This window comes from Dermochelys coriacea, chromosome 8, assembly GCF_009764565.3.
Source record: "Dermochelys coriacea isolate rDerCor1 chromosome 8, rDerCor1.pri.v4, whole genome shotgun sequence".
NCBI classification, from domain to species: domain Eukaryota; kingdom Metazoa; phylum Chordata; order Testudines; family Dermochelyidae; genus Dermochelys; species Dermochelys coriacea.
In genome coordinates this window covers 107,100,844-107,126,778 of record NC_050075.1, presented here as the reverse complement: position 1 = coordinate 107,126,778, position 25,935 = coordinate 107,100,844, and the positions used below count along the sequence as shown (strand labels likewise).

Sequence of the window (25,935 nt, the reverse complement as noted above, 5' to 3'; positions counted from 1 at the left end):
GCCTGTGTTTCTGTCCTTCCACTGAGATCTTTATCCTTCACTAAGGGTCAATTGTGTTAATTTCCCGCAGGCCTGCGGAGTCACCCTCTCTGTGGATACAGATAAAAGTCTCCAGCTCAGAGATGGCTTCCGCCCTGGAGGCGCATTTAAAACTATGTTCCTAATGGGCACTTTTTTTTTTTTGCCTTTGAAATGGACCAAACTGCACCAAAGGCCAAACTATAACAAGGAAGATTCCCCCTAAAGCCATACAAATGCTTTGAAAAGACACAGCCCTGTTTCCAAGGGGGGGTCTCCTTGGTGTAGGTAATCCACCGACCCGAAAGACTAGCCCTGTCTACATGGGGACTGCGGTTGGTTTCACAACCCCAACCGGGTATGGATTTTTCAGATCCCTGAGGGACGCAGTTGAACGGACCAAGTGTTCTAGTGGAGAGCCGGCCTCAGTCTACAGAACTGCGCTAGTAGCGGGCAAGGAGAACTGGGCCCAGAAACGGGGTCTGTGCAGGCCTGAACCCGTCCCCCCAGGCGAGGTAGTTAAGCCGACGTCACCCCAGTGCAGACAGCGCCAGGCTGATGGAAGAAGTCCCGCATGGCCCTGGCTAGCGGCTCTTGGAGAGGGGATTACCTGTGCCCTGGGAGAACCCCTAGATGTTTCCAGTACGGTGGCACTTGGGATGAGTGCGCTTGCCCTGTGGGGCTGACCCCTGGCCTGTGGGGGAGACTCACACTGCTTTGTCCTGACCCACGGCCCGAACTGCTCTTGCTAAATTGGTGCTACCCCTGCATGGAAGCTCTTCGTTCAGTGGAAACCTGGCCTAGAGCTGTTTAGTTCAAAGCAGCACTCGAGTCCCACGGCTCCAGCTCCCCAAAACATGTTGGACTGATATGAGCCAGGGCTGACTCGACTGCAAAGTGCCCAGTTTGCACCAGTTTAACTAAACCGATTAAAACACGCACTTTAGTACAGTGGTGCCCATTCTGGGAAAGCCAGGCCTAGAGCTGATCCAGCAGGTGCCTAGCTGGATAGATCTGTCTATCTGCTTCTATGACCATCCTTAGCTGGACTGCGGCCCCGTTTGGTTAGGGAACTTGCCCAGGCCACTCAGAGAGGCACGGGCAGAGCTCTTGAGTCGCAGCCCTGGCTTAACCAGAAACCAACCTTAGCTTCAGTCACAGGCCAGCACGCAGCCTCTGTTCACTGCCAGCCAGGGTGGATGGACCTGGGGCCCAGAAGGGAGCGACTGTAGCCCAGTGTTTGTCAGCTGCAGGTGCAGACCCCAGTAGGGGCCACGAAAGGCAACTGGGTGCGGTTGTCGGGGGTTGAAAATTGCATTATGATCTAAAGCACAGAATCTCCGTCTCTTCCCTGCCGCACACCGAGACCCTGCTGAGCCCAGCCTTCTGGAAACACATGCACCCGTTGCTGCAAAGGGGCAGCAGGGCTAGTGCTGAGATCTGTCACATCCCCAGAGGAAATGCCAGGGGGGCAGGAACGCTTTGTCCTTGGAGATGGGGTTGCCAGGCTGAGAAGCCCTGCCCTGCCTGGCCTACCTGTCGGGTAGGCCACTGCCTAGGGTAGGCCAAGGAGATGGTCCCTTTTCACAGCAGAGCCCACAGAGCCCTGGACAATCCAGTCAAGAGCTCATCTGGGGGAAGTTATTAATTATTATTATTAATTAGCTGTACTACTGTAGTGCTGAGGTGCCCCAGTCACAGCCCAGAACCCCACTGCGCTAGGCACTGTACAAACACAGAACAGCAAGGGGGTTCCTGGCCCGAGGGCCTTTGGGCTAAGCAGCCAGCTCTGCATCTAGCCTGTGAGGGTGGGGAGCACCAGGTCACAGTCATGGCCGCACACGTGTGCACGCACACCGGGGACACACACAGAATGCCACACTGAACGCTTTCTCGCCTGCACACACATACACTCGCACGGTGATTGCAAGGCAGTCTGCGATCCTGCTTGCAGCCCTGGGTGTGTAACTCCCTTCTCCCAGCTCCCGGGCTGCAGGGACTGTGAAATCCGGGTTATTATTGGTGATGATGATTTTCCCCTTCATTAGGCCCGGCTGAGGGAAGCCTCTGATTAAAGCAACAGGCCCAGGATATTAATTGGCTGGGATGTGTCATTGGCAGGGCAGGAGCAGCACTGGCCTGGGCACTTGGGCTGTCCCCTCCCTGGGCACCCGCTGCTGGGAAAGGAACAGTGAAAATCACCAGAGACCAGGCCGTTTGAGGGGGGCCAGGTGGGCGCAGGGGGGCCAGGCCAGGTTGTGTGTGGGAGGCCAGGTCAGGCCATTTGAGGGGGGCCAGGCCAGGCCATTTGAGAGGGGCCAGGTGGGTGCAGGAGGGCCAGGCCAGGTTGCGTGAGGGGGGCCAGGCCAGGCTGTTTGAGGGGGGCCAGGTGGGTGCAGGGGGGCCAGGCCAGGTTGCGTGAGGGGGGCCAGGCCAGGCTGTTTGAAGGGACCTTGGCTGGTGCTGTGACCAGGAAGCCGCAGAAGGCAGCTGTGTCTCGAATGAGTGAGGGGTTCTTGGCCCAGCTCCGGGGGTGACAGAGGCCCCAGGCCTGGCTGGTGATAATGGGCCCTGTCATTAGCCCCACAGAAGCCCAGGACTGGCATGGACCATGGCGAGCCAGCTCCCCTCTCATCCTGTGGGGTCCCTCCAGGGCTTGTGGGGGGCCAGATACGCCCAGCCCCTGCCTGCTGCCAGCACGAAGAGGGGGAAGATACTCGATTTCGTGGATGGCTGGGGGGGGTAGCTGTTCCAGCCTCAGCTCCACTCCTGCTGTCAGCCTGGAGGGGAAGGCTCCCCACCGCAGGGGGGCACAGCACATTCCAGCACCCTCGGGAGAGCCGAGGCGGCTTCTGGGCCATGGCCTCCATGATGCGCTGGTTCTGGGGTGGCAGCCGTGACACCGCAGCAGCTGTCGGGCACCTGCTGGGTGGGTCATTGCTTCCCAGGTCAGCAGAGACGCCTGGTGAGAGCAGGCGGGCTGCGGGGCAGGTTGCCCTCCCTGGGCCAGAGGTCCCCCACTGCTCCCGCTCGCTGGCTGCTTTGCTAACGTGGCTAGGTTGCTCAAGCCCAGAGCTGGTGCAGAGTGGACGTGGGCACGGGGCGGGTGAGGCGTTCCCCAGCCGGGGGTAGAGAGATCGGACACTGCCCGAGCCCAGGCTGGCAGCATGGCAAACCCGGCGGGGCGGGGGCGGGAGAGTTGCTTGCAGCATGCAGCAGGAGGGGGACGGGGTCCGTCCTGAGTGGTTACCTGGATCCAGGCTCCTCTGGAGCTCAGGTCAGGGCTTGGGGCCAGGCTGGGCTCTGTCCATTTTTCGTGGGTTCCCCGTGATCCCAGCTGAAGCACCTGCTGCCCACAGGGACGTGCCTGGCCCCAGATCTCATCCCCAGAGCACCAGGCAGCAGCCAGGTAGCTGCTCTCCATAGCAGGCATTCCTGTCTCTCCATCAGAGCCTCGCTCCCCACAGGGAGATCACACAGCAGCGAGCAGCCAGACAATGGCTCTCCATTAAGGCCCCTAACAGCCCTGACTTGCCCCAAGCCTTTAAGGACAGAGCCATAGGGAGGGCCGGGAAGTACTGGCTGTTTACCAGCCGTGCCCTTTGAAGTGTCCTCCAGCCAGGCCCTAGTTCTCCCCTCCTCCAGAAACCGAGGGCTCCCCTGTCCCCCAGCCACACCCCCATGCCAAGGGGCAGTGGGCCAGGTGATGGGCGTGTAGCGGCTGGCTCCCAACACTGCTGGAGCAGGGCGGAGGCACGGCACAGGGAGATGGGAGCCCAGTTTCGGGGCGATGGTTGCTTTCCGTTCACAACGTGGCTTGCACACAGCCCTTCTGCAGGCCAGAGGGGCCCAGAGCCATGCCTGGGTGATGAGTTCCTCTCCGGTCTCATTTCAAAGGGCATTGTTTGGCGGGACAGACACACACAGTCCTCCCCACGCGTGGCCACCCGCGGGGCTATCTGACAGCATTTCCCAGAATGCACCAGCTGTGCGGTGTGGCAGGACTGCGTGAGCTGTAACTACAGCCGGCAAGCCTGGTCTAGCTGCCTACCCCAAGAACCAGTGGCCTGACATCGGAGCCAAGCTCTGCCCTGGGCTCCGAAACGGTGCCGGCTGCGGTTTGCAGCACCAGATCCACTGCACCTGTAGGAGACACGCCCGGGAGCTGGCCAATGGCTCTGTGCAAAATGAGTTTGGTGAGTCTCTATCCCCTTCTCCGTGGGCCGGTGCACACGTCACAGAACAACAACACAGGGGTCCCCCTCATGGCAGCCTAGGCACAGAGGCCAGGGGCTGGGTGGCCCGCAGAGAAGAATCTGCCCACGGGGGGGCACACCAGCAGCGGGCAGAGGTGGGGGAACCCAGCTGTACCCACTAAAGCTGGAGAGGAAGGGTAATGTAATTGCTAAGGCGCTGGCTGGGATTTCAGTTCCATTCCTGGCTGTGCTACTGCTCACTGTGTGACCCTGGGCATGTCACTTGATCTCCTTGGGTCTTAGTTCCCCATGTTACACATGGGGAGGATGATCCTGTGTGTGTCTAATTAGACTGCCAGACCTTGGAGGCAAGGGTGGTCTCAGACTCAGTGTGTGTCCGTGCAGCACCCAGTGCAGTGGGAGCCTGATCCCAACTGGTGCTTCTGTAACGTACGTAACTGATAGTACCTAATGACAGCCATCCCCAGCCATCCCACACCTCTTCCAGCTGGACTTGAAAAGTGGGAGCCAGTCTGGAAAGCGGCTCCTGCCTCTTTCCATAGCAGCGAGGCACGAGCGGGGACAGATGTGCAGGTACCAGGTCACAAGGGGGCTCTGAAACAATGTGCTGGTTTGCTTTGATCTGGCTGGAAAATCGCTCAGCTGGCTGGGACCAGAAGGGCAGCAGGGTGGGGTGGGGGGTCCAGTGCTGGTTCCATTGGGTAAGGAAGAAAAAACGTGTTTTGCTGGAAAGATTTTCCTCTCCCAGCTGGGGAGGCAACATCCGACCCTTATTTTCCTTTCCATACGGGACAAGTGCCAGCAGCGGCTCAGCCTGGGCTCCAGGGAGCATGGACGAAGCCAGCTGGCTTCTCGCGGGTGCATGGGGTGGACGAGCTGGGGAGCCTCGGGGGCCGAGGAAAGCAAGGACCATGGAGACAGAAAGAGGGAGCTGCTGTTCTGGACACTGCCTGGAGTCAGGGCTGCTTCCCTGTGATCCTGACACACACCCGTGAGATCAGGCAAGGGTTGTCCCTTCAGTGGGTTTTAAAATAGTCCCTGTGCACTGCCAAGGACCCCCCTAAACTGATACCTGGGTTGCTCCCTGCCCTGATGCATGCAGCACGCTGCTGGCTAGGTGCTAGGTGATTGCCCTGCTCCACCACACCAGCAGATGTTTTGGGGCTAAGGGGTGGGGAAGGACATGTGCAATGCTGTCCCGTTTCTACACGCTACCCAAGTGTGAGGGTAGGACAGGGGCTGCCTGCCCTGGCGGAGGCCAGAAAAGAATCCCAGGACCTGCTGCTGTGTCCTGGGCAGGTGTGCGACCTGTGTGCCGGCCTGGGCGCTGCGTAAGGAGCGGTGCATGGAGTCGCATGCACCCTGTGTGCCGGCCTGGGCGTTTCGTGAGGAACGGTGCATGGAGTCGCATGTGCCCTGTGTGCTGGCCTGGGCGTTTCGTGAGGAGCGGTGCATGGAGCCGCATGCGCCCTGTGTGCCAGCGTGGGCGCTGCTAGAGCCATGTTTGCTAGTAGAAGCTACGTCTGGACTGGGGGGGCTGGGTGCACCTGCCAATGGTGCACCTGCCCCAGACTCATCCATCCCCCGTGCACGCATCCAGACTTGGCGCTCACCCTGGCTCAGCTGCAGTCCGACCCATTGCCATGGTGCTCACCCTGACTCAGCTACACCCCAGCTACACCCCGACCCATTGTCATGGCGCTCACCTGACCCTGCTATACCCAGCTACAGTCTGACCCATTGCCATGGCGCTCACCCTGACTCAGCTACACCCCAGCTACACCCCGACCCATTGCCATGGGCTCACCTGACTTACCTGCACTCCAGCTACACTGTGACCTGTCTCATGGCACTCCCTGACTGCCAGGTGTGAGCTTTGGAGCAGGGGCAGCCCTTCCATACAGCACCAGCACAGCCAGGCTGGCCAGGGGTGCACGCAGCACACACGGGGCAAGGCACGCAGGGACGTCCTGCCACAGGCTGGGCGAGGAGGAGCCCAGCCCCTACCCAGAGAGCACATGCCAGAGGGGGGCTTGGGCACGGGGAGACCAGGCCTAGCCAGCCTGGACCCTTGGCTGCCATATTTACCACTGAACACTAACCCCGCAGGGTGAGGACGCAGGCCCTGCTGGGCCAGCCAGGCCACAAGGGGTTGCACATTTAGGCCGCAGTGTGTGCCAATGCCACGGGGATGGATGCGGGATGAGAACCTGGCTGGCTGGATACCGCGCTAGTCACCAGCTGCGCTCTCTGGGCTAGCTGGGGCTTTGCAGGAGCATTGAGCAGAGTCTGGGAGCCCTGGCCCAGCGGCTCGGCCTGTGTCTGTCCACAATGCTGGGCTGAGATCCCTGCATGCAGCACGGGGACAAGCATGGGCTCGGGAAAGGCCCTTTTCCCCCGGCTGGGTTCTGGAGCCAGATGTAAAGGGGTGCTGACACCCCACAGGAAGTGTTCCACTGCAGCTGCTGTCTTGTGGCCCTGCATTGCTGCATCTCTCATGCTTTATCATGGTCCCCAAGGGATCAGAACGGGAAGGGGCCCAAGCCCAAACCCTGAGCCAAAGGCCCTCCCCCCACAGTGTGAGCAAATGGAGGAATAGTGTGGCCCAGTGGCCAGAGCACAGGACTGTGGTCCAGGAGCTCTGGCTCTGCTTCTGGGCTCTGCCACTGACCTGCTGGGTGACTGCCCAGGTCAGTGCTCTATCCACTAAGCCAGGCTGCCTCTTAGGGAGGCGAAATGCTATTATCTTGCCCTCCTACCTCTGCTTATTCCCAGCCCTCCCGGTGGTTCCTCCTGCAATGCCATGCTGGCTGGGGCGCAGACCCAGCAGCCAAACAGCTGGAATATTTAGGTTCCTTTCAGTGAGGGAGGATTGCCCAGTGGGTAGGGCACCAACCCAGAACTCATAGATCCCAAGGCCAGAAGGGACCATGGAGATCAGCTGGTCTGACCTCCTGTATAGCACAGGCCAGAGACCTGCACCCCCTGCACTCCCCACCCCAAGCAGAGCTGTTAGAGAAATATCCAGCCTTGAGTTACAAATTGTCAGTTAATAACCCACACTGTTAAAAACCGATGCCTTATTCCCAGTCTGAATTTGTCTGGCTTCAGCTCCCAGCCACTGGCTCGTGCTAGACCTTCCTCTGCTGGATTATCAACTATCTGAACCCTATGTGGGGATGTACAGACGTCGCCCCTTAACCTTCTCTTTGTTAAACTAAATAGACGGAGTTCTTTGAGGTGATCACTGTGAGGCAGGTTTTCTAACCCTTTAATCATTGTCAAGGCTCTTCTCTGACCCCTCCCACATTTATCAACCTCCTTTTTGAATCGTGGACACCAGCCCTGGACACAGGATCCCAGCAGCAGTTGCAGCCGGGCCAGATACAGAGATAAAATAACCTCTCTGTTCCTCCCTGAGATTCCCCTGTTTATGCACCCCTGGATGGCATCAGCACTTTGGGCCACAGCCTCCCACGGGGAGCTCCTGTTCTGTGGATTATCCGCCCTGACCCCCAAATCTTTTTCAGAGTCACTGCTTCCCCTCCTGTACGTACGGCATGCATCCTCTGTTCCTAGATGGATACATGTAGACATATTAAAACACATAGTGTTTGCCTGAGCCCAGCTTACCGAGGATCCAGATCGCTCTGTGTCACCGACCCAGCCTCTTCTCCGGTTCCCACTCCCCAAGGTTTTGTGCCATCTGCAAACTTGACCAGTGATTTTTCTTCTGGGTGACTGGTAAAAATGTGTAGCAGCATAGGGCCAAGACCAGATCCCGGGGGCATCTCACTGGAAAGGCTCCTGCTCATTTTGAGAGCTAACAGTTAGCCGGTTTGAATCCATTGAATGCGGGGCGTGCCAAGTTTATATCGTGCAAGGTTTTAATCAAGCCATTGTGTGGTACCAAATCAAACACCTAACAGAAGTCTGAGTCTATTACATCAGCACCGTTACCTTTATCAACCAAACTTGTTATCTCACCAAAAAAGATAGTAAGTTAGTTTGACAGGATCAATTTCCCATAAATCCATGTGGATTGAGATTAATGACATTACCCTCCTGTAATTCTGTATTAATTGAGTCCATATCAGCTGCTACATTATCTTGCCCAGAATTAATGTCAGAATGACAGGCCTGTAATTACTCATGCCATCCCATTTACCCAACATTAACTTTCTTCCAGTCTTCTGGAACTTCCCCAGTGTGTCAAGATGTATTCAAAATCAACATCAATATTCCAGCAACCTCTTCAGTCAGCTCTTTTAAAACTCATGGGTGCAAGTTATCTGGACCTGCTGATTTTAAAAATGTCTAACTTTAGTAGCTTCTATTTAACACCCCCCTGAAATATTAATGAATGAAAAGAGTGTTATTATATTATATGACTACATTGTGTTTTCCCAAATACAAAACAGAAATATTTATTGGACACTTCTGCCTTTCCTGCATTGGTATTGTTAATTTTACCATTTCCATCTAGAAATGGACCAATACTGTTGTCAGGATTCTTCCCTAATATATTTAAAAAATCTCATTCTTACTTTCCAAAAAAGAAAAGGAGGACTTGTGGCACCTTAGAGACTAACAAATTTATTTGAGCATAAGCTTTCGTGAGCTACAGCTCACTGCATCGGATGCATTCGGTGGAAAATACAGTGGGGAGATTTATATACACACACAGAGAACATGAAACAATGGGTTTTATCATACATGTTTCATGTTCTCTGTGTGTGTATATAAATCTCTCCACTGTATTTTCCATGAATGCATCCGATGAAGTGAGCTGTAGCTCACGAAAGCTTATGCTCAAATAAATTTGTTAGTCTCTAAGGTGCCACAAGTCCTCCTTTTCTTTTTTGCGAATACAGACTAACACGGCTGCTACTCTGAAACCTATTCTTACTTTCCTTAACTCTGCTGACCATAGAGTTCTGGTTGTGTACTTTTGCTTCCTTTATCAATGTTCTACAATTCCTAGCATCTGATTTACATTCATTATGGCAATTTCACCTTTCTTTCATTTGCTACATTAATTTATTTTATGTTTTTTAGCTGTCGTCACTTCCCCTCTAGACCTGAGTTCAATTCCCTGCTTTGCCACAGACTCCATGTTTCTCAGCTCCTATCTGTACAAGGAGGATAATAACACCACCCTGCCTCAAGATTGTGAGGTGCTCACATGCTGAAGTGATGGGGTCAGATAAGGACCATGACTTGTTTATTTGTGATAGAAACACTCTAACAATAATTAAAAACACTCAGTGTCAAAAAATACAGTATAATGTATTGGGACAGATCCTCAGCTGGTGTACACTGGTGTAGCTTAGTTGTCTGCAATGGGGCCACATTGATTTCCCTGAGCTGAGGATCTGAGCCGATGCACCAGTGACAATACCTCTGTGCACTGTGACTCTAGGTGCCGATGTGAAATAATCCCCATGAAATCATTCCTACCAGAGAAGCAGCGTCAGTCCCAGCAGCCTGGCCAGGTTGCAGTTTAGTCCATTCACCTACCACCTCCCCCGAAGTGGGTAGGTCTCTTACAGCTGTTCTATGGGATTGTGAAAAAGCAATCACATTCATCCCTGGGGTGGGGGCTGCATTCCTTGCTGAGTGTAGCATTGGTCCTAGGCAGTACCACCAACCCGAAAGGGTCAGAAATCCTGAGATTAGCCTCAAAATCATGAGATTTTGTAAAGACTATCTATTCTTTCTGTCTGCTGCTCTCTGACCTATTGGCTCACACGTGAGTCATGTTTGGAAGCTTTTCTCCACAGCTATAAGGGCTGGAAAGTTACTTTTGGAAAACAATGAAAGCCAAGATTCTCCCCTACATCACTTGTCTCTGGGGCTTTATGCAAACACTGAGTATTGTGAGATCACCAGCGTCGGCCATAGTGCTCCTGGGATCCGTGAGCGTGAAAATGCCTGGAATGCCTGAGTTAATACTCTTCCTGGAAACCTGCTTCTTCCTTTATCCCCCAGAGAAAGCTCTAGAGAGCTTCGGGACAGGACAGAGATAACATCCAGATAAGGAACCTGCTTCCACTTTCTCTAACTCCCCTGGCTCAAGAGTGGCCCTGGGAGATTTGCTCCAGCCAAGCGTCTTGTTTGCATGGTCTGGGACTCCCCAGATCTAATCTGTGCAGGGTGTTTAACTTGGTGATGGTAGGTGCAACTTCTGCAAACACCTGGGAAGGAACAAGCATGGCCAGGTTTATAAATATCCCCCAATACACTTCACGCTACTGCTGGCAATGTGCCTCAGTGATGTCATTTGAGGCACACGGGTTTTGAACTTGACCAAAAAGAAAAAAATCTGTCTTCAGAGCGAGCAATCTGCGTGGGGCGTGTGGCCATGCTGGGGACTGGCAAAACCTTGATTTGATCTCAGCTACCTGCTTTGCACCATTGCTTCCATATTGCAATGGAAAGCTCTGGAAGTTACTTCACCTGCAGAGCACTGCTCCTCTTCACCTTCACCTCCTGCTTCTGCTGTACTGTCTGGGTGGCTGGGATAGAGAATCCCTCTTCTCTGGCCTGTTTGGCCATCTGTCCATCCTTAGATTGTGAGCTCATCGGAGCAGGCACTGTCTCACCATGTATGGCAGGGAGGTGCTCTGGGCGTGACCACAAACGCATGGGATACACTGATTGGTCATCATCATTAAGCAGTTTGGTCCAAAATAGAATTCCATTTCTACGACCAATTTAAAAAGAATGTAATGGCTGCCATCTCACTCAGCTTATGTCACCAATCTTTTCATTTTTTTGATTACAAAAGTTTGAAATGAAATGAAATAAAATGTGTTTATTTGCAGATTGGACTTTAAAAACCCCAGGGGTTGGAAGATGGTTTCTCCATCTTCTCACTTTTTCTCACTTTTATTTCCCCGCTCTTTTTCGGGGTGGGGGGGAATCAAAACAAGGAGAAATAATGGGGGGAGGGGGGAGAGAACAAAAACACCTTGAAAAATAAAACCTAAAACGACATTTTTTTTAACGAAACACAAATATTCATTTTGAAAATTGTCATGGAAAAAAACATAAAAATTAAAGCAAAAGCAAAAATCAACAACGTTTGGCGTGATGGAAAAGCCATTTTCAATTTAAAAAGCCTACAACTTTTTGACCAAAAAATGTCAACCAGCGCTAGTCAACAATAACTGATTATTAACAATAATAATAAAATAATGTTCTGCCCGAAATGCCAGACTCCTCCACACTGACAAGGAGGTTTCATTTTCACTTTTTGTTCTGCAGCACTTGCTTTGAGGAGCTCTTGAAAACACACCAGCTCTTCAACGACCTTGTGCAGCACCCAGTCATTACCCTGTTCTGCTTCTGCCTGCTCTTAGGCCCCAGTCTACGCTATATTGACAGTCGTGATATTAGGGGCTTTGTCTTACATAAGCCACTGTACCCCCCACCAAAAAAGGGTCCCAATTTGTCACACCTGCTATCTGGCCACTCTCCCCCAATCCCGTCCCCAGGCAGGCTCAGGTGGTTCTGCCCCTCTCTGCCCCATGGCAGCTGCCCCATCAGGTTTCCGCTGCAGCTTGGCATGGCCTCGGTGGCTTGTTTGCTTGCAGGGTTATCTGGTCTGAAGCGAGTGTTGGTTTTGGCGAGGAGTGCCAGGACCACGCCTGCTGTTTAAATACCACAGCCAAGGGGGTTAGAGAAATTGAATGAAATATTTGTTGCGGTTGGAAGACACACACAACCCAAACACACACCGCTCCGCTCTCTGGCTACTAGAGGAAAGCAGGGGGAGGGAAGATTCTCTGAAAAACCACGCTGGCTCTTGAGGCTGCTTTGGGGAAATAATTAGGGCCCAAATCATGACTCGTGTGGCTCCGCGGAGCCCAGTTCCGCTCTCGCTCAGGCGGCTGTAAATCCCAAGTGACAATGGTGTAACTCCATGGGCTCCAGAGGTGTCACTCCAGCCTCCCGTGGGTTTGCGTGAGAGCAGCGGCAGGGCGAAGGCTTCGCTACACTTGGATCCAAGATGACTCTGGCCCAAGGTGTGTGGATAAAATGAGTCCAGCCAGCAGTTGCCTGGAGTAAGTGTGGGCTGCCCCCCCGAGGGCCAAATCCAGCCCTGGAGTGAGAGGCCACGGCCACTGGTCTCTGGGCATTGCCACCAGGCTGAATGTGGCAGAGACGCCGCTGGCTTTGCACACCCACGGCCCGATGTGCCACTGCCCTACACTCTGTGTGGTCACTTTCACCAGTGCAGGGAGGGTGTCCCAGACCGCCATGCTCCTGTGCTGGCCTTTTGTGCTCACTCTGCCCGGGTGAGAAGGGCAGGGTGGTGGCGAACCACCCTTCCCCTCTGACTGCTCATTGGGTTTGCTGGTTACACCTGCTTCCTGACTCCTTTGCACCCAGTAGGTTAGATCCTGCTTTCACTCACCCCAGTATAAATCCAGAGTGTGTGTGAGGGGGAAGCTCAGAATGTGAACCAGTGTGAAACCGAAGGCCCTCAGTCATCCCCTGCAAAGAAAGGTGCTAATTAGCAAACGGATGCACATGGTTTATATGGATGATCCAGTGAAGCCCAGTTCGAGGAATGGAGCACTCTGAGGTCCTCTCCCCAAAGTCCCTGCAGAGACGCCGTCCTGAGGAACTCACATCACAAACTGTTTCATCAGAGAAGGTCATTTCCAAAGGAGGCAAGTGCCAATAAGAAACAAACCTCCACTCTGAACGCTGTAGCTGCGGGAGGCACAGAACAAAAGGAGGAATTGGTCTTGAAATCATATTATCTCTATTCCTAATTTATCCCCATTTTATTATTTCTAACAAGTAAGCGGGTCTATTTTGGAACTGGCGTCCCCAGGAGAGTAGCTAATCGGGGCAGTACGTGAGCAGGCTTTAGGAAAAAAGTCCCTTTTGTGATGTGTCGCAAGCCTATTTACTAATATGAAAGCTGGATAATTAAATGCCACTTCCTGGAACATAATGAGAAAGCTTTATGTAAAGCCACATGAAAGCAGCTTGCTCCCAAGAATGGACCTTTCAAATTTCAGTGTGCTTTTGTGAGGTTGAGTGTGTGCCCTGTGTCTGGTGCACATGTGGATGCAGTGTGTGGATAAATGTGTGTATTGCATGTCTGTCTGTATGCAGTGTGTCGCTACAGGGTATCCAAGTGTGTTATGTGTCTGTTGTCTTTCATTACCATCATAGCAGCAACATGTTGCATGGGGCTGATTGTACGCTGATTGTATGGGTGTTCTGTGTGGGTGTGCATATGGGTATGATGTACCATTAGTGTGTTGGGTGATTTCTTTAATTGTCTGTATGCTACACACAGCATGCGCACACACCGATTTGACACAGTGTTTATAATACAATGACAAATAAGGAGATACAGGGTTACAAAAAATCCGGTCAGCTCAAAGCTCCTACCCACAGAATGTCTTTGCGCAATAGTGTCTAACTCTTCCTATCATGTTTCAGAGTCAGCACAGGACGTAGGCACTGCTCAATGGGCGTTAATAACACATAAGGGTTTGTCTACATGGGGAAACTGACCAGAACAGCTATTCGGAATAGATCTTGGTGTGGACACTCTATTCCAGAGTAAAAGTGATGTTATTCCAGAATCATTATCCTTTTTGGAAGCACACCAGCCATTCCTGTATCAAGTGACTGATTCTGCATTAGCTGTTCTGGTCCATTTCCACATGCAGATGAGCCCTCACTGACTACACAGGGCTGAATTTCACCGTTGTTTATAGTAGAGAGAGCTCTTGACTGCAGAAGCTGCAGAAGCTTGAAAACTGGTCTCTCTCCCCAACCAAAGTTGGTCCAATAAAAGATACAGCCTTTCCCCGCACGCCCTGGTCTCGCTAATGTTCCGGGACTGACACAGCTGCAGCACGCTACATGCTCTTGGCTAGATATTACTTTTCTAAATGCAGCCAGTGCAGCATCACAGAGCCTGTCTATGTTGTCCAGTATCACACCCACTATTTGAAAATCAAGACGACATTTCCCAAAGCAAACAGGCAGCACTCCAAGCCCCTCGGCAAACGCTTGCATGAAAGGATGGGATGTTCACTGTGCCCTGAAGCGAAAGGCACCTAAACCGGGTTTTGGAGTTTAGGAGCCTAAATGCCTTTGAAGAACTGGGCTGTTCCCCTTTTTGTTCCCATAGGAAGGAGGCCTGGAAGGGGCAATGGGTTTGGTGTTAATTTGGTAAGTATTCTTTCCGGCTTGTTTTTTACATTACAAATCAGGTCTTATCTACCCTGGAAGACACTATGGTACCTGGAGAAAGAGTCAAGTTATAAATAACACAAGGGACAAGCGACTGAACTGTGGAGAGGAGACTGGCACTTTAGTTGGACTGTTTAAAACCCTTTGTTTTTGGTAAATCCTCTTTAACTATAATGCCTAATAAATGTCTGGGAGAAAGAGCATCTTTGTTAAAGGTTCCCAGCCCTTCCCTGTGCACGGGATGAAAGAGTGCCCAGTATATACCTCTGCATATATATATATGTATATACCAACAAAACCCAGGGAGACTGGATCATAAGGCTGGGAAAAAAGCTGGAAAAATCCCCCCTCTTCCCAGCCTTTTCTATTCCTCCCGTGGTGCCAACTCTCATGATTTTGTCATGAGTTGCCTGATAATTATTGGTTTCCTTTAAGCCCCAGCTCCTGGAGTCACGTGGGTACATGACGATTTCAGCCTTCATTCTTAAAGGAAAAGTACACTTCTAGCACTTGTGGCTGTGGAGAAAGCCTCAAAAGGTGACCCCAGTGCACCCTAAAAGCTCCAAAAGCAGAAGGCAAATAAAAAGAAACCAAACCTACTACTCTGACATCATCTCATGATTTTAAAGCTGATCTTGTGATTTTTGAACATTTGGGGTTGGCAGTGCTGTTCATCATAAAGAAACAGAAAAGAGCACGTGTCCCATTTTCCCTCAAAACCTTTCAGGTGTCACCGTGACAAACCTGGGCTCTGTTGGGACAGTGAGGTTGGACATTGTCCCTCACTCTGTCTATGCAGCTCCCAGCCCAGTGATGCTTGGATCATGCCTGGCTGCAATGCTAATCATTACTAAACCCTGCGTGTTCCTTGGTATGTGTCAGATGAGCCTTCACTGGGGGGTCTGAATGTACAAGGAATGCGAGAGGAGGCCATGTGTTTGCAGGTGAGCATGTATGTTTCTGTTCACAGGCATGAGCCTGAGCACGTCCCTGTGTGCATTCCCGTACGATGGACATGCGAGAGTCTTTGGGCCTGGGATGCCATGCGTGGGGAGGCTGGGTGTGAGTGTTGCTGGGTGTTTGTGTGTGTGGTGGTGGGGAGGTTGGTTGTACCTGTTGCAGCTGAGAATGTCCACTCCCCCTGCTTCTCCCAGCAGGGCCCTGGTCTCACCCATGTAAAACATCCACTGGTCCCCTTGAGCCATCAAAACCTGGCATGACTGGCGTAACCTCCTGTCCATCAGTGCCACCTGGGCCCTCCTGCTTGCTCGCACACAGCCTGCTGCTTTCAGTTTTCCTGTAACAGTGAAAGTTAAGCGGGGAAAAAAACGTTGTCGTTAGCGTGTAATAAAGGAAGAGAGGTAAAAAGGGCAGGAAATTTGCACCAAGTCCATTTCCCCTTGGCCCTGGGCTGCTGCTCATTCCGGATCTGGGATTTGCGTAGGCAGAGTTAAAAATAACGGGTATAAAAGAGAAAGGCGAAGGGCCGAGAGAGCCCCACAACAAACCAGCCTCCAGCCTGAGCGAGGAGGGCAGAACTTGTGCAAGCAGGGCCAGACAGAGATCAAAGCAGAACCACCCCTGAGGGGAGCAGGCAGCCTAGAGGGGAGGACGCATCTGTGTGTGTGTACACGTGTGTGCATGAGTGTGCACTTATGTGCACAGTTGTGTGAGTGAGTTTGTGCATGTTTCGCAACACTTCCATCGCTTGTCACACCATTGATGTCTCCTTGAAATGAGCTAAATTTAAAGTGTGTGTGTGTGCATGCGCAAGCGCATAACAGGCTGTTGTGTGTCTGTGTGTGTACATAGGAGGAGAATCTGTGCACTAGTTTTTCTTGTGTTAAGTTTTTCTTGCAAAGAGCAATAGCTCTTCTTAGTCCTAGAAAATAACCCTGAAGGTCTGAGCCATAGGAGGAGGAGAAGGAAAGATGTCTGAGCCCGATATTTCTGGTCTCAATTCTTATAAATGCTTTGGATCCCTCACAAGGGAGTTGGGTAAATGACTGTTGGCCCAGGCGGAGAAGATGCAACTTTAGGTGTAAATGCTAATGATTATTAACAAGATCATGTCTGGGTATTTCTTCATTTAATTAAGAAAACATTAAATACCAAGATGAGGAGCTGATAGTGCGGTTTGCAGGGCTGAGGGTCCCCAGACGCCGGTGCCTGGGGTCCCCAGGAGCCTTGTGCACACTTGGTTTGCACGGGAAGGGGCTGCCCAGAACAACCGGCCTCTGAGGCGCTTCTCTCCCGGAAAAGGCTCCTGGAGCTCAGGCACCGGCCCCCGCCCCTCCCCAGTCAGGAGAGGGACAAGATTTGTTCACATCGGGCCCTCCCGGGAAGTTCCTGTCCATTAACAACAAATCTAAAGGCCACCGAGGAGAAAAGGTCTTGGCATCAAAATAAATAAACCAGCCCCGGCGTGTGGGGGGTTCCCTGCGCGGGGTGAGGGGCACCCCGCTTTCCAGTGGCCTGGAGTCCCGCCGGCAGCACTGGGGAGTGGCTGGCAGGGCGTCCCTGGCGCGGCGTGCCCGGGGTGGGTTGAATAGTCTGTGCCCGGGTATAGCAAAGGCTGTGATCGCCCAGCCCCGGCCGCGAACCCCCTGGGGCAGGCGGCCCGACACCTGGCCGAGGGGCCGGTTCCTGGGGCGCCCCCCGCGGTCCCAGCGGCCCGGCGGAGGGCGCAGCCGGGGGGCCCCGCGCTGGAGCCGCAGAGAGCGAATCTCGCCTGGCCTGATAACATTGTGTTTGTCCCGGCAGCGGGGGGAAAGCTGCCGGGAGCCGATAAGAGCCGGTGGCTCCGGGCTGGGCTGAATCTCCCTGGAGTTCCGCTTTGCTCTGCGGCGGGCCGGGCTGCGGGGCCCCGGGACTTGACCCGGAGCTCCCCGGGGATCGGGCTCAGCTCCCGGGGGAGCGGCGGGAGGAGGGGGCGTCTCAGCTTCGAGGGTGGGGAGCTCCCCGCCGCCAGCCTGTCCGTCCATCCCTCTGTCTGTCCGTCCAGCCCCTCTCCTCCGTCTGTCTGTCCATCCCTCCGTCTCTCTGTCCACCCTCCATCCCCTCCCGCCGCCAGCCTGTCTGTCCATCCCTCCGCCTGTCCGTCCACCCTCTATCCTCTCCCGCCGCCAGCCTGTCGTCCATCCCTCTGTCTGTCCATCCAGCTCCTCTCCTCCATCTGTCCATCTACCCTCCATCCCCTCCTGCCGCCAGCCTGTCCGTCCATCCCTCTGTCTGTCCATCCAGCCCCTCTCCTCCGTCTCTCCGTCCATCCCTCCATCTGTCCGTCCACACTCCATCCCCTCCTGCTGCCAGCCTGTCTGTCCATCCCTCCGCCTGTCCGTCCACCCTCTATCCTCTCCCGCCACCAGCCTGTCTGTCCATCCCTCTGTCTGTCCATCCAGCCCCTCTCCTCCGTCTCTCCATCCATCCCTCAGTCTGTCCATCCACCCTCCATCTGTCCGTCCTCCCTCTCTCCTCCATCTGTCCATCCTCCCTCCATCTGTCTGTCTATCCCTCTTCCGTCTGTCCATCCTCCCTCCATTCCCTCCCTGCCACCAGTCTGTCCATCCATCCACTCTCCATCTGTCCGTTCATCCCTTCATCCCCTCCCCATCGCCCGTCTGTCCATCCACCCCCTCCCCACCAGTTCGTCCATCCATCCTTCCTCCATCTATCCATCCATCCCTTTCCTACTGCCAGCCTGTCCATCCATCCCTCCATCCCCTTCTGCTGCCAGCCTGTCCATCCATTCCTTCCTCTGTCCGTCCATCCCCTCCCTGCCATCAGTCTGTCCGTCCATCACCATACATGGATGGAGGAGCTCCCCACCACCAGTCTGTCTGTCCAATCCACCCATCCCTTCACCCCCATACATGGAGGGAGGAGATCTCCACCAGCAGAGGCTGTCTGTCTATCCACCCCTCCATCCATCCCCATAACTATCTTATCTTATCCCCCAGAGACTCTCAGCCAACCCCAAAGCCATGGGTGTTTGCAGCCACCTTTCTGCCTCTGGTTCAAGCAGCCTGGCGTATCTCCCCCTTTGTGGAAGATGGTGGATCCCTCTTGTGGGCAGGAGCTTTCCCTGACACCAGGTGCTGCTGGGCTGGCCCAGGACTGGGGACGTGTTTGATGCTCTTAGTCTTACCCCACCCTGGATCAGTCCTATTAGAACAGAGCATCTTCCCCTAGGGCAGTGGCTTCCCTGCCCCACGCCCCCATCCTGCCAAGACCAAGGCAGATGCTGGGGCAGTTCCCAGCCATGCTGCCACTCAGGGGCTCCCCAGTTCCTCCTGGTTAGCAGAAAATAAGCCCAAGGGACAGGTTGGTTCTAGCCCCATGGGAGATGGCAAACGTGGCCCCTTGGGCAGCAGTATTTGTAACCCAAATGCTTGCTGCAGGAAATGGGGCACAGGGGCTTAGTTAGGCTGCCCCACTTTCCACCCTGGGGCCCAGGGGGTAAAGGACTCCTGAAGGGGCTGCGCCCTGGCAAGGGAGCCAAGTGTGAGGCTAAGTCACTGTGGTGGGTCATGGGCTGGCGCCAGTCCCCAGCTATGCCACAGACTTCCCAGGCGACCTTGGGCAAGTCACTGAACTTCCCTGTACCTCACTTTCCTAGCATGTCAGATGGGGCTGAGGCCTCCTTTGCCTGGTTCACTTGTAAATGAGGCCTGTCTCTTGCCAAGCACCCGGGCACTGTGCAGCCCCTGGCACCAGCCGGTTGCTAGCGCAATGCCCACCGGTGCCAGCGCCCCTCTGTGCAGCAGCCCCCAGCTTTCCTCTTCCAGCTGCTCTTCCAGGTTTGCCAGGAGCAGAGCTAATCTTTAACCCTTTCTTCTCCACCCCCCACCGCCTCATTCATCCCTCCACTTTACCCTCCTGTTTGATCTTGTCTAATGCCCCCTTCTTTACAGCCTCTTTTAGTGGCTGGAGAGATCATTCTCGTTTCCCAAATGGAGCCCTTGGGCTTCTGTAAACAGAGGGCTGGTTACATACCTCCTGCCCAGCTGGGCCCATCTGAAACCCACACACATTAGGTTTCAGAGTAGCAGCCGTGTTAGTCTGTATTCGCAAAAAGAAAAGGAGTACTTGTGGCACCTTAGAGACTAACAAATTTATTAGAGCATAAGCTTTCGTGAGCTACAGCTCACTTCATCGGATGCATTAGATCCGATGAAGTGAGCTGTAGCTCACGAAAGCTTATGCTCTAATAAATTTGTTAGTCTCTAAGGTGCCACAAGTACTCCTTTTCTTTTTACACACATTAGGGTAGCACCTACTTCAGGGACTCACAGGGGCCCACCTGTGCTGGGACCTGAGCTGATCTGCAGCCGGGTCCCACCAGCTCTTTCTCACTCACAAGTCAAAGCGTCCACTATAGAGGGTCTGTGAGACGAATTTAAAGGGAGGCTGGTCTCTCTCCACTGGTGGAGGCCTTGGACAAGCCTTCTTGGTTCAAAGTCCCGGCTCTCACAGACTCCTGGTGTGACAGCAGGTGAGTCACTGATCCCGTCCCCAGCTGTGCCAAGGGGATAAAGCTTCCTGTCCAAATGATAAGCTCTCTGAGGCTGCATTTGGGGCTCTCCAGCACCTAGCACAATGGGGCCCTGATCTCACGCTGGGCCTCTCAATGCACACCGAGCAGGACGAATACCAACCGCCTGGGAAATATTCCACACACCAAGACCACCGGCAATAGATATGAGTCCCATCTGGCGGCTCTTCCTCTCTCTCTGAAAATGAAGCAATATTGCAGGTCTGAATCTATTCCAGTGGTTCTCAAACTTTTGTACTGGTGAGCCCTTTCACACAGCAAGTGATCCCCCCTTATAAATTAAAAACACTTTTTTTATATTTAACATTATTATAAATGCTGAAAGTGAAGTGGGGTTTGGTGTGGAGGCTGACAGCTCGCAACCCCCCAGTTCATAACCTTGTGACCTCCTGAGGGGTCCTGACCCCCAGTTTGAGAATCCCTGAGCTATTCAAACAGAGGGAAAAGAGGACAACCCAAGTGTAAGCAGAGACTGCTCTTTCCTCTGGCTCCAGGACATTTTGTCTTGTTCTCTGTAAGATCTTGGGGCAGCAGCGGCCACCATATTTGTGTCCTGTACAAATAATACTTCATAATAAAAGGATTAGCAGCCGGTCACAGAACTATGCAGCCACGCGGGTCGGGAGAAACGCCCTCGCGCCCCATGCTGGAGCATGCGTGGCCCTTCAAATGCCGAAGCTAATGCTCCACGGAGAAGGACTTTCCAGTTTTTAGCTCAGTGGGTGGAATTTATTCTAGATAACAAAACAGGATTCTGAAATAACAAGCAGCCAGCTGATGTCCAGGCCAGTGCCTGCTTTGGAAATGAGTCCACGTGTTCTTGGTAAAAGGGGAAAGATTTGCATAGTTGTTTTCCCTTTGGATTACTGCACTCATTTATTGCAGTGCTCCACCCTTATAATTAAAGTCAAGTGATGAAAGCAACTGGTAGTGTAGCTTAGGGTCCAGGGCAGAGAAGCTGTGTGCGCATTTACCTTTGTGGGTAGCCTTATTATTGCTGTCTAAATAGTCTTCTGGCTTCTGAATAGCAGAGGACTCAACCCCAAGTTCTTCGAAAGGTAGGGAGAGATGGAAAGCCCCAGAGCAGAAGAGGCTTGGGGAGATAAACCTTATCGCTTCTAGGCAAGCTCAACAGTCAAAAAGCCATTCCTGGTATTGGCTGGAGGGAGGCCAGCCCAACTCAAACCAAGAAAGGAAGGTGTTGGAGGCTGTGTCTTCCCAGTGAGGGCTTGGCTGGGCCTGTCCTCACAAGCTGGCCGGTCTGTACTGGCTGAAGGTCTCTTCAGGGGTCAGTGTAACCTGCACCTGGCTTCACAGATACCCCGAAGTTTCCGTGGTGCGCTGCAGTCTCCCCTTTGCCCCTCCTCTCTGGGCTGTCAGGTGTGTTGCTGGGGGTGTTTTGTTCCTGAGGGACAGAAACCCCGCCTGCCAGCAGCCCCAGGCCAGGCTATCCTGGGCCACCAGCTGCAGATCCTGCTGAGCTCGGGACTCGGGCCCTGTGTCTACACTCAGGCAGTTCTCAGCCTGGGGAGGAGCCCAGTGTGGGCACAGGGCCCACGGGTGAAGTGGGGCCTCACCAGGGCAGTGGACTCCTGACAGTCACCGGCACTGCACTGGCCATACAGGGCACGCTCCGGTCCACACGCCCGGGGACCCACACCGAGCCCTGAACCCCCCGCTCCCCGGCCCCCGGCTGGGAGCAACTTTCCTCCCGGCTCCCCCGCTCCCGCCTCGGGCTCAGCCCGCCATGCGAGCGGGCCCGGGGCGCGGATCCAGGGAGAAGACGGGGCGGGGGGCAGGAGCTCAGCACCGCAGCCCGGGGCCGGGCCGAGCCCCGAGTCTCCCCCGCCCCACGGGCTGCCCGACTTGGGGCGTCTTTTCGCACCAGGCTCTGAGCACATCCACAGGGCGGGGCCTAAGGAGCGGGGGGGCGTGTCCGCCGCCGCTGTGGCCAATCGGCGGCGGAGGGCTGCGAGTAGCCAAGCAGGGGCGGGCCAATCAGGGCGCGCTGGGGATGTTAACAGCTGGGGAGCGGGCCGGGCGGCGCTAGACCGGGGCTGTCCGGGAGAGCGCCCAGCCGCCCGGGAGGGAGCCCAGCGCTCCCCAGCGCGCTATGGCCGGGGCCGTGCGGGAAGCTGCGCTGCCGCCCATCGCCTCCTTCGCCAGCCTGCTGCCCGAGGAGGAGAAGCGGGCACCGCTGCTCCACGTAGGTGCCCGGAGGGCGCTGCCAGGCGGGGTCGCGGCGGGGGGGGGGGTGTAGAGACCGAGGTACCGCCACTCCCCGCAGGGTTGGGAGCGGTGCCAGGGAAGTTTTTGTAGGGTCTCCAGCAACTCCAGGGCTGTGCAGAACGCGGGGGGCGGCCGGGCTGGGGGCCCGGGGCCCGCTGCGGGGTGGGGGGGCTGTCAGGTGCGCTGGCGGGGGGGCGGCCGGGGATGGGAGTCAGTCACTCGTTTGGGCGCTGGGCAGATTTGGGCTCGGGAGCTGGGCTCCCACGAGGCAGCGGCTGGGGGGGACCCTGGATGGCCCAGGACCCCCGGGGGGGTGGCTCCAGCTGACCCCGCTCGAGGGAGCCTGGAGTCACAGGCGCGCCCTGCCCTGCCCTTCCGGGGGCTGCTCGCCAGCGAGCGCAACCCGTTCGGCTGGTTTGGGGGTGAGCGTCTCCTCCGGCTCTGGGGCGCCCGGCCCCTGACTCCCCGTCTCCCCGCCCTGCAGCCCCGCTTCGCCGCCATGGAGGGCGGCCCCGCCGGGATCAAGAGGGAGGAGGACGACCTGGGCAAGTTCGTGGACTTGGATTTCATCCTGGCCCACACCAGCAGCCCGCAGCAGGCGGGCCCTGCCTACCCCCTTCCCGACACCCCGGAGAGCTGCTGCACCGACGGCGACTGCTCCTATCCGCCCGGCAACAAGTTCGGGGCCCCCTACCCCGACAACCGCAGCTACATGGCCGAGCTGCTCACCGCCGACCTGCCGGGCCACTGCGAGCTGCAGCGGCGGGAGTACACGGAGCTGCGAGTCCCGGGCGGGCTGGGCCACCCGGCCATGGTCCGGCCGCTGCCCGCTGACCACCGGGCGCCGCAGCTGGCGGCCCGGATCAAGAAGGAGCAGCCGGAGGAGCAGGCCTGTATGCTGGGCATGGCGGGCGAGTGCCTGGGGCCAGGCGCCATGGACCACAAGCCCCTCCTGATGCCCCCGCACGAGCAGCTCTACCCCCCACACCCGGGCTTCCCCCAACCTAGGATGGGCCCCCCCGAGGAGATGGGGCCGGCGGGGGAGTGCCCTCTGCTGGGCGACCTGCACCCGCACCTGGGCACCCAGCACTACCCGCTGCCCCCGCAGCACTACCCGGCCCACTTCGCCGCCCACGGGCCGGCCCAGTTCCATGGACACTTCAGCGTGTTCCGGGAGCCGCTGAGGGCGCACCCCGGCCTGCACGGGATGCTGGTGACGCCCCCCAACTCGCCCGTGCTGGATTACTTCCCCGCCGGGGCGCCCCCCGAGGACTGCAAGCCCAAGCGGGGCCGGCGGTCCTGGGCCAGGAAGCGCACGGCCACCCACAACTGTGAATTCCCGGGCTGCGGCAAGACCTACACCAAGAGCTCGCACCTGAAGGCGCATATGCGGACACACACCGGTAAGGCTGGCGCTCCTGGGGGCGCACGGCTCCTGCCCCCCCCGCACCGCGCTCCTGGGGCGCACCGCGGGACGGGGGCGGGAGTAAGTCGCTCCTTTGGGGGCTGTAGGACTTCCCAAGCCCGGCAGGAGCCCTGGGACAGAGGGAAGAGGACGGGAAGCTGGCAACGTAGAGTAGAGGGGCTGGGCCCGACCCCCGCCGTCGGATTCCTCACCCCAGCCTAGTTACTCCCCTGGATTGCTTGAGGCGCGGCTGGCGGAGATTTTGCAGGAGCGGGCCCGGGGGACGGGCAGTACGGGGGGAGGGGAGGAGCGGGCCCTGGGGCGGGGAGGGGGGACGAAATAGTGATGGGTGAAAGTGCCAGAATTGTGTCCCTTAAACTGGGGAGGGAACGCCCGGGAACCGGTGCCTCGTTGGCTGCGGTTGCAGCTGGAAGCGCCCCGCTGCGTGCACCGGGCCCTGTTTGCAGACAAGGAGATGGAGCGGCTGCTGGAAAGCGCAGGGGGGTTGGGAGCAGGCTCCTGGGCTGGCAAGCTAATGCTGTTCTGGTCTCTGCCCAGGGGAGAAGCCCTACCACTGCAACTGGGATGGCTGTGGCTGGAAGTTCGCCCGCTCAGATGAGCTGACCCGTCACTACCGCAAACACACTGGCCACCGGCCCTTCCAGTGCCACCTGTGCGAGCGGGCCTTCTCCAGGTCGGACCACCTGGCACTGCACATGAAGAGACACATGTAATGGACAGAGACGCCTCTGGGGATCCACCACGGGGCGGGGAGAGACTGAACTCTATTTATGAAGCCACAATATTTTCTTATTGATGCCACTAATTTATGTCGCTAGCGAGGTCTGGAAAAGAGCAAACACTCAGTATTTAAAGGTAAAACCAGCTGGATCTTCCACAGCCATGTCGATAGAAATAGCTACCCAGGATTCTGGCTGCGGAAGTGTAGAGCCCAGGGTGTATAATACTCTACAGAATGAGTTGAGGCTTTTTAAAGAGATTTTTAAGCTTATACATTTGTTCCAGTTTGATATATTTTTTTTAATGATGTAATGTAAAGTAACTGGGCAACATTGGCATGGATCTGGGTTAAAGTGGGACTGACACGTTTTGTAAAAAGAAAATCGAGCTCAAATAAACAAGCCAGCTTCTGTAGACTTCTAGCACCTTTTAAAGCCTTCTTCGAAGGAAGACAGGAATTGCCAGCATAGGTCGGACTCCTGGGCCATCTGCTCTGGTGTCCTGCCATGCTCTGCTCCCCACCCAGTCAGTGGGACTGGTTTATGCCCTGAAGCGGGATCCCTTCCCAAACGTGTGTTGGCAGTAACTCTGCTGCCCATTTCTGTGACGTATCTGCATGTTCAAGGCCCAGCGGCTAGAATCCCAGATTGCTCACTGCCACTTTTTTTGTAAAGTGGATTTCTAATCCAAAATGTGACTGGCGTGTGGAAAGAATGACCCATGCTATAAAATCTCATGCCATGTGAAGCAATCTTGTGATTGTTTGGGAGCCTGACTTCAGGATTTTGAATACTGCTGAGCAGCACAAGGACAGGGATCTACCTTATACCTGTCCAGGGAACGTTCCAAACCCTACTGGAATTGCCATAGCCCCAAGACAACCCCTGCCCCATGGGGACACAGTCAGCAGCCTGCTCCCATGCCTGTACAAATCGGCTGCATCTCTCAAAAACATTCATATTTGCAATGTCGGGTCTGGATTTGTCTTGTCATTTTTAACTGTGTATTTTTGTTTGTTCCCCTTCTGCTGAAGGGTGAGCAGGAAACCAGGTACTGCTGCAGCCCCCTTTCCAAGCTGCTTTCTAAAACTCTTATTTCTTTAAAAAGAACAAGGAATTTTGTCCATCTATGAATTCCCAGGTCTCTGCTGTACTTGAAACCTTCTTTCTAAAAGAGAAGGCCAAGGAGTCTCAATATGCAGCTTCTGCAAAGTTCACTGAGTTGGAAAAGAGCAGGGATATAGACTACCTGGGTTTTATAGAACTTGTCTTCCAGCTGAGACTCCCAGCTCTGAGAAGAGCATGTTCCTGTCTGTGTATATTGTCAATTAACATTTCTCTGCTTGGGCACGCTAGCTCTTCCCCCACTTTGAAATGTTACTTTTCTTTATATGCAAACCATTGCGGTATTGTGATCTGATGTAAAAATAAATAAATACACCTCAACAGCAGAAGCCTGCAGAGTTTACTTTGAAACTCTCCCCAGGAGCGAGAAGCAGATGGCAGGGTTTACTGTTTGTAAATACTATCTGCATTGAGGTT

The 25,935-nt window shown here is 54.9% G+C and overlaps 1 protein-coding gene and 1 long non-coding RNA gene across 6 annotated transcripts; one reads left to right on the top strand and one right to left on the bottom strand.

The window, feature by feature from the left end:
- Positions 1–9,442: 9,442 nt before the first annotated feature.
- On the bottom strand, positions 9,443–21,894 carry LOC119860350. 5 transcript variants are annotated; one of them, XR_006273677.1, is made up of 4 exons: positions 20,994–21,894; positions 19,745–20,197; positions 15,579–15,762; positions 9,443–12,959 (listed from the first exon to the last, which is right to left on the bottom strand). It is a non-coding gene; the product is annotated as an uncharacterized LOC119860350 (long non-coding RNA). The 5 variants fall into 5 exon arrangements; XR_005294506.2 differs by having other exon boundaries at positions 19,758–20,197; XR_005294505.2 differs by having other exon boundaries at positions 19,768–20,197.
- Positions 21,895–22,028: 134 nt separating this feature from the next.
- On the top strand, positions 22,029–25,839 carry KLF18 (Kruppel like factor 18). Its single transcript, XM_038413944.2, has 3 exons — positions 22,029–22,225; positions 22,733–23,651; positions 24,212–25,839. Exons 1-3 carry the CDS (start codon positions 22,133–22,135, stop codon positions 24,385–24,387), a joined length of 1,188 nt encoding a protein of 395 aa, XP_038269872.1. The 5' UTR covers positions 22,029–22,132; the 3' UTR covers positions 24,388–25,839.
- Positions 25,840–25,935: the final 96 nt, after the last annotated feature.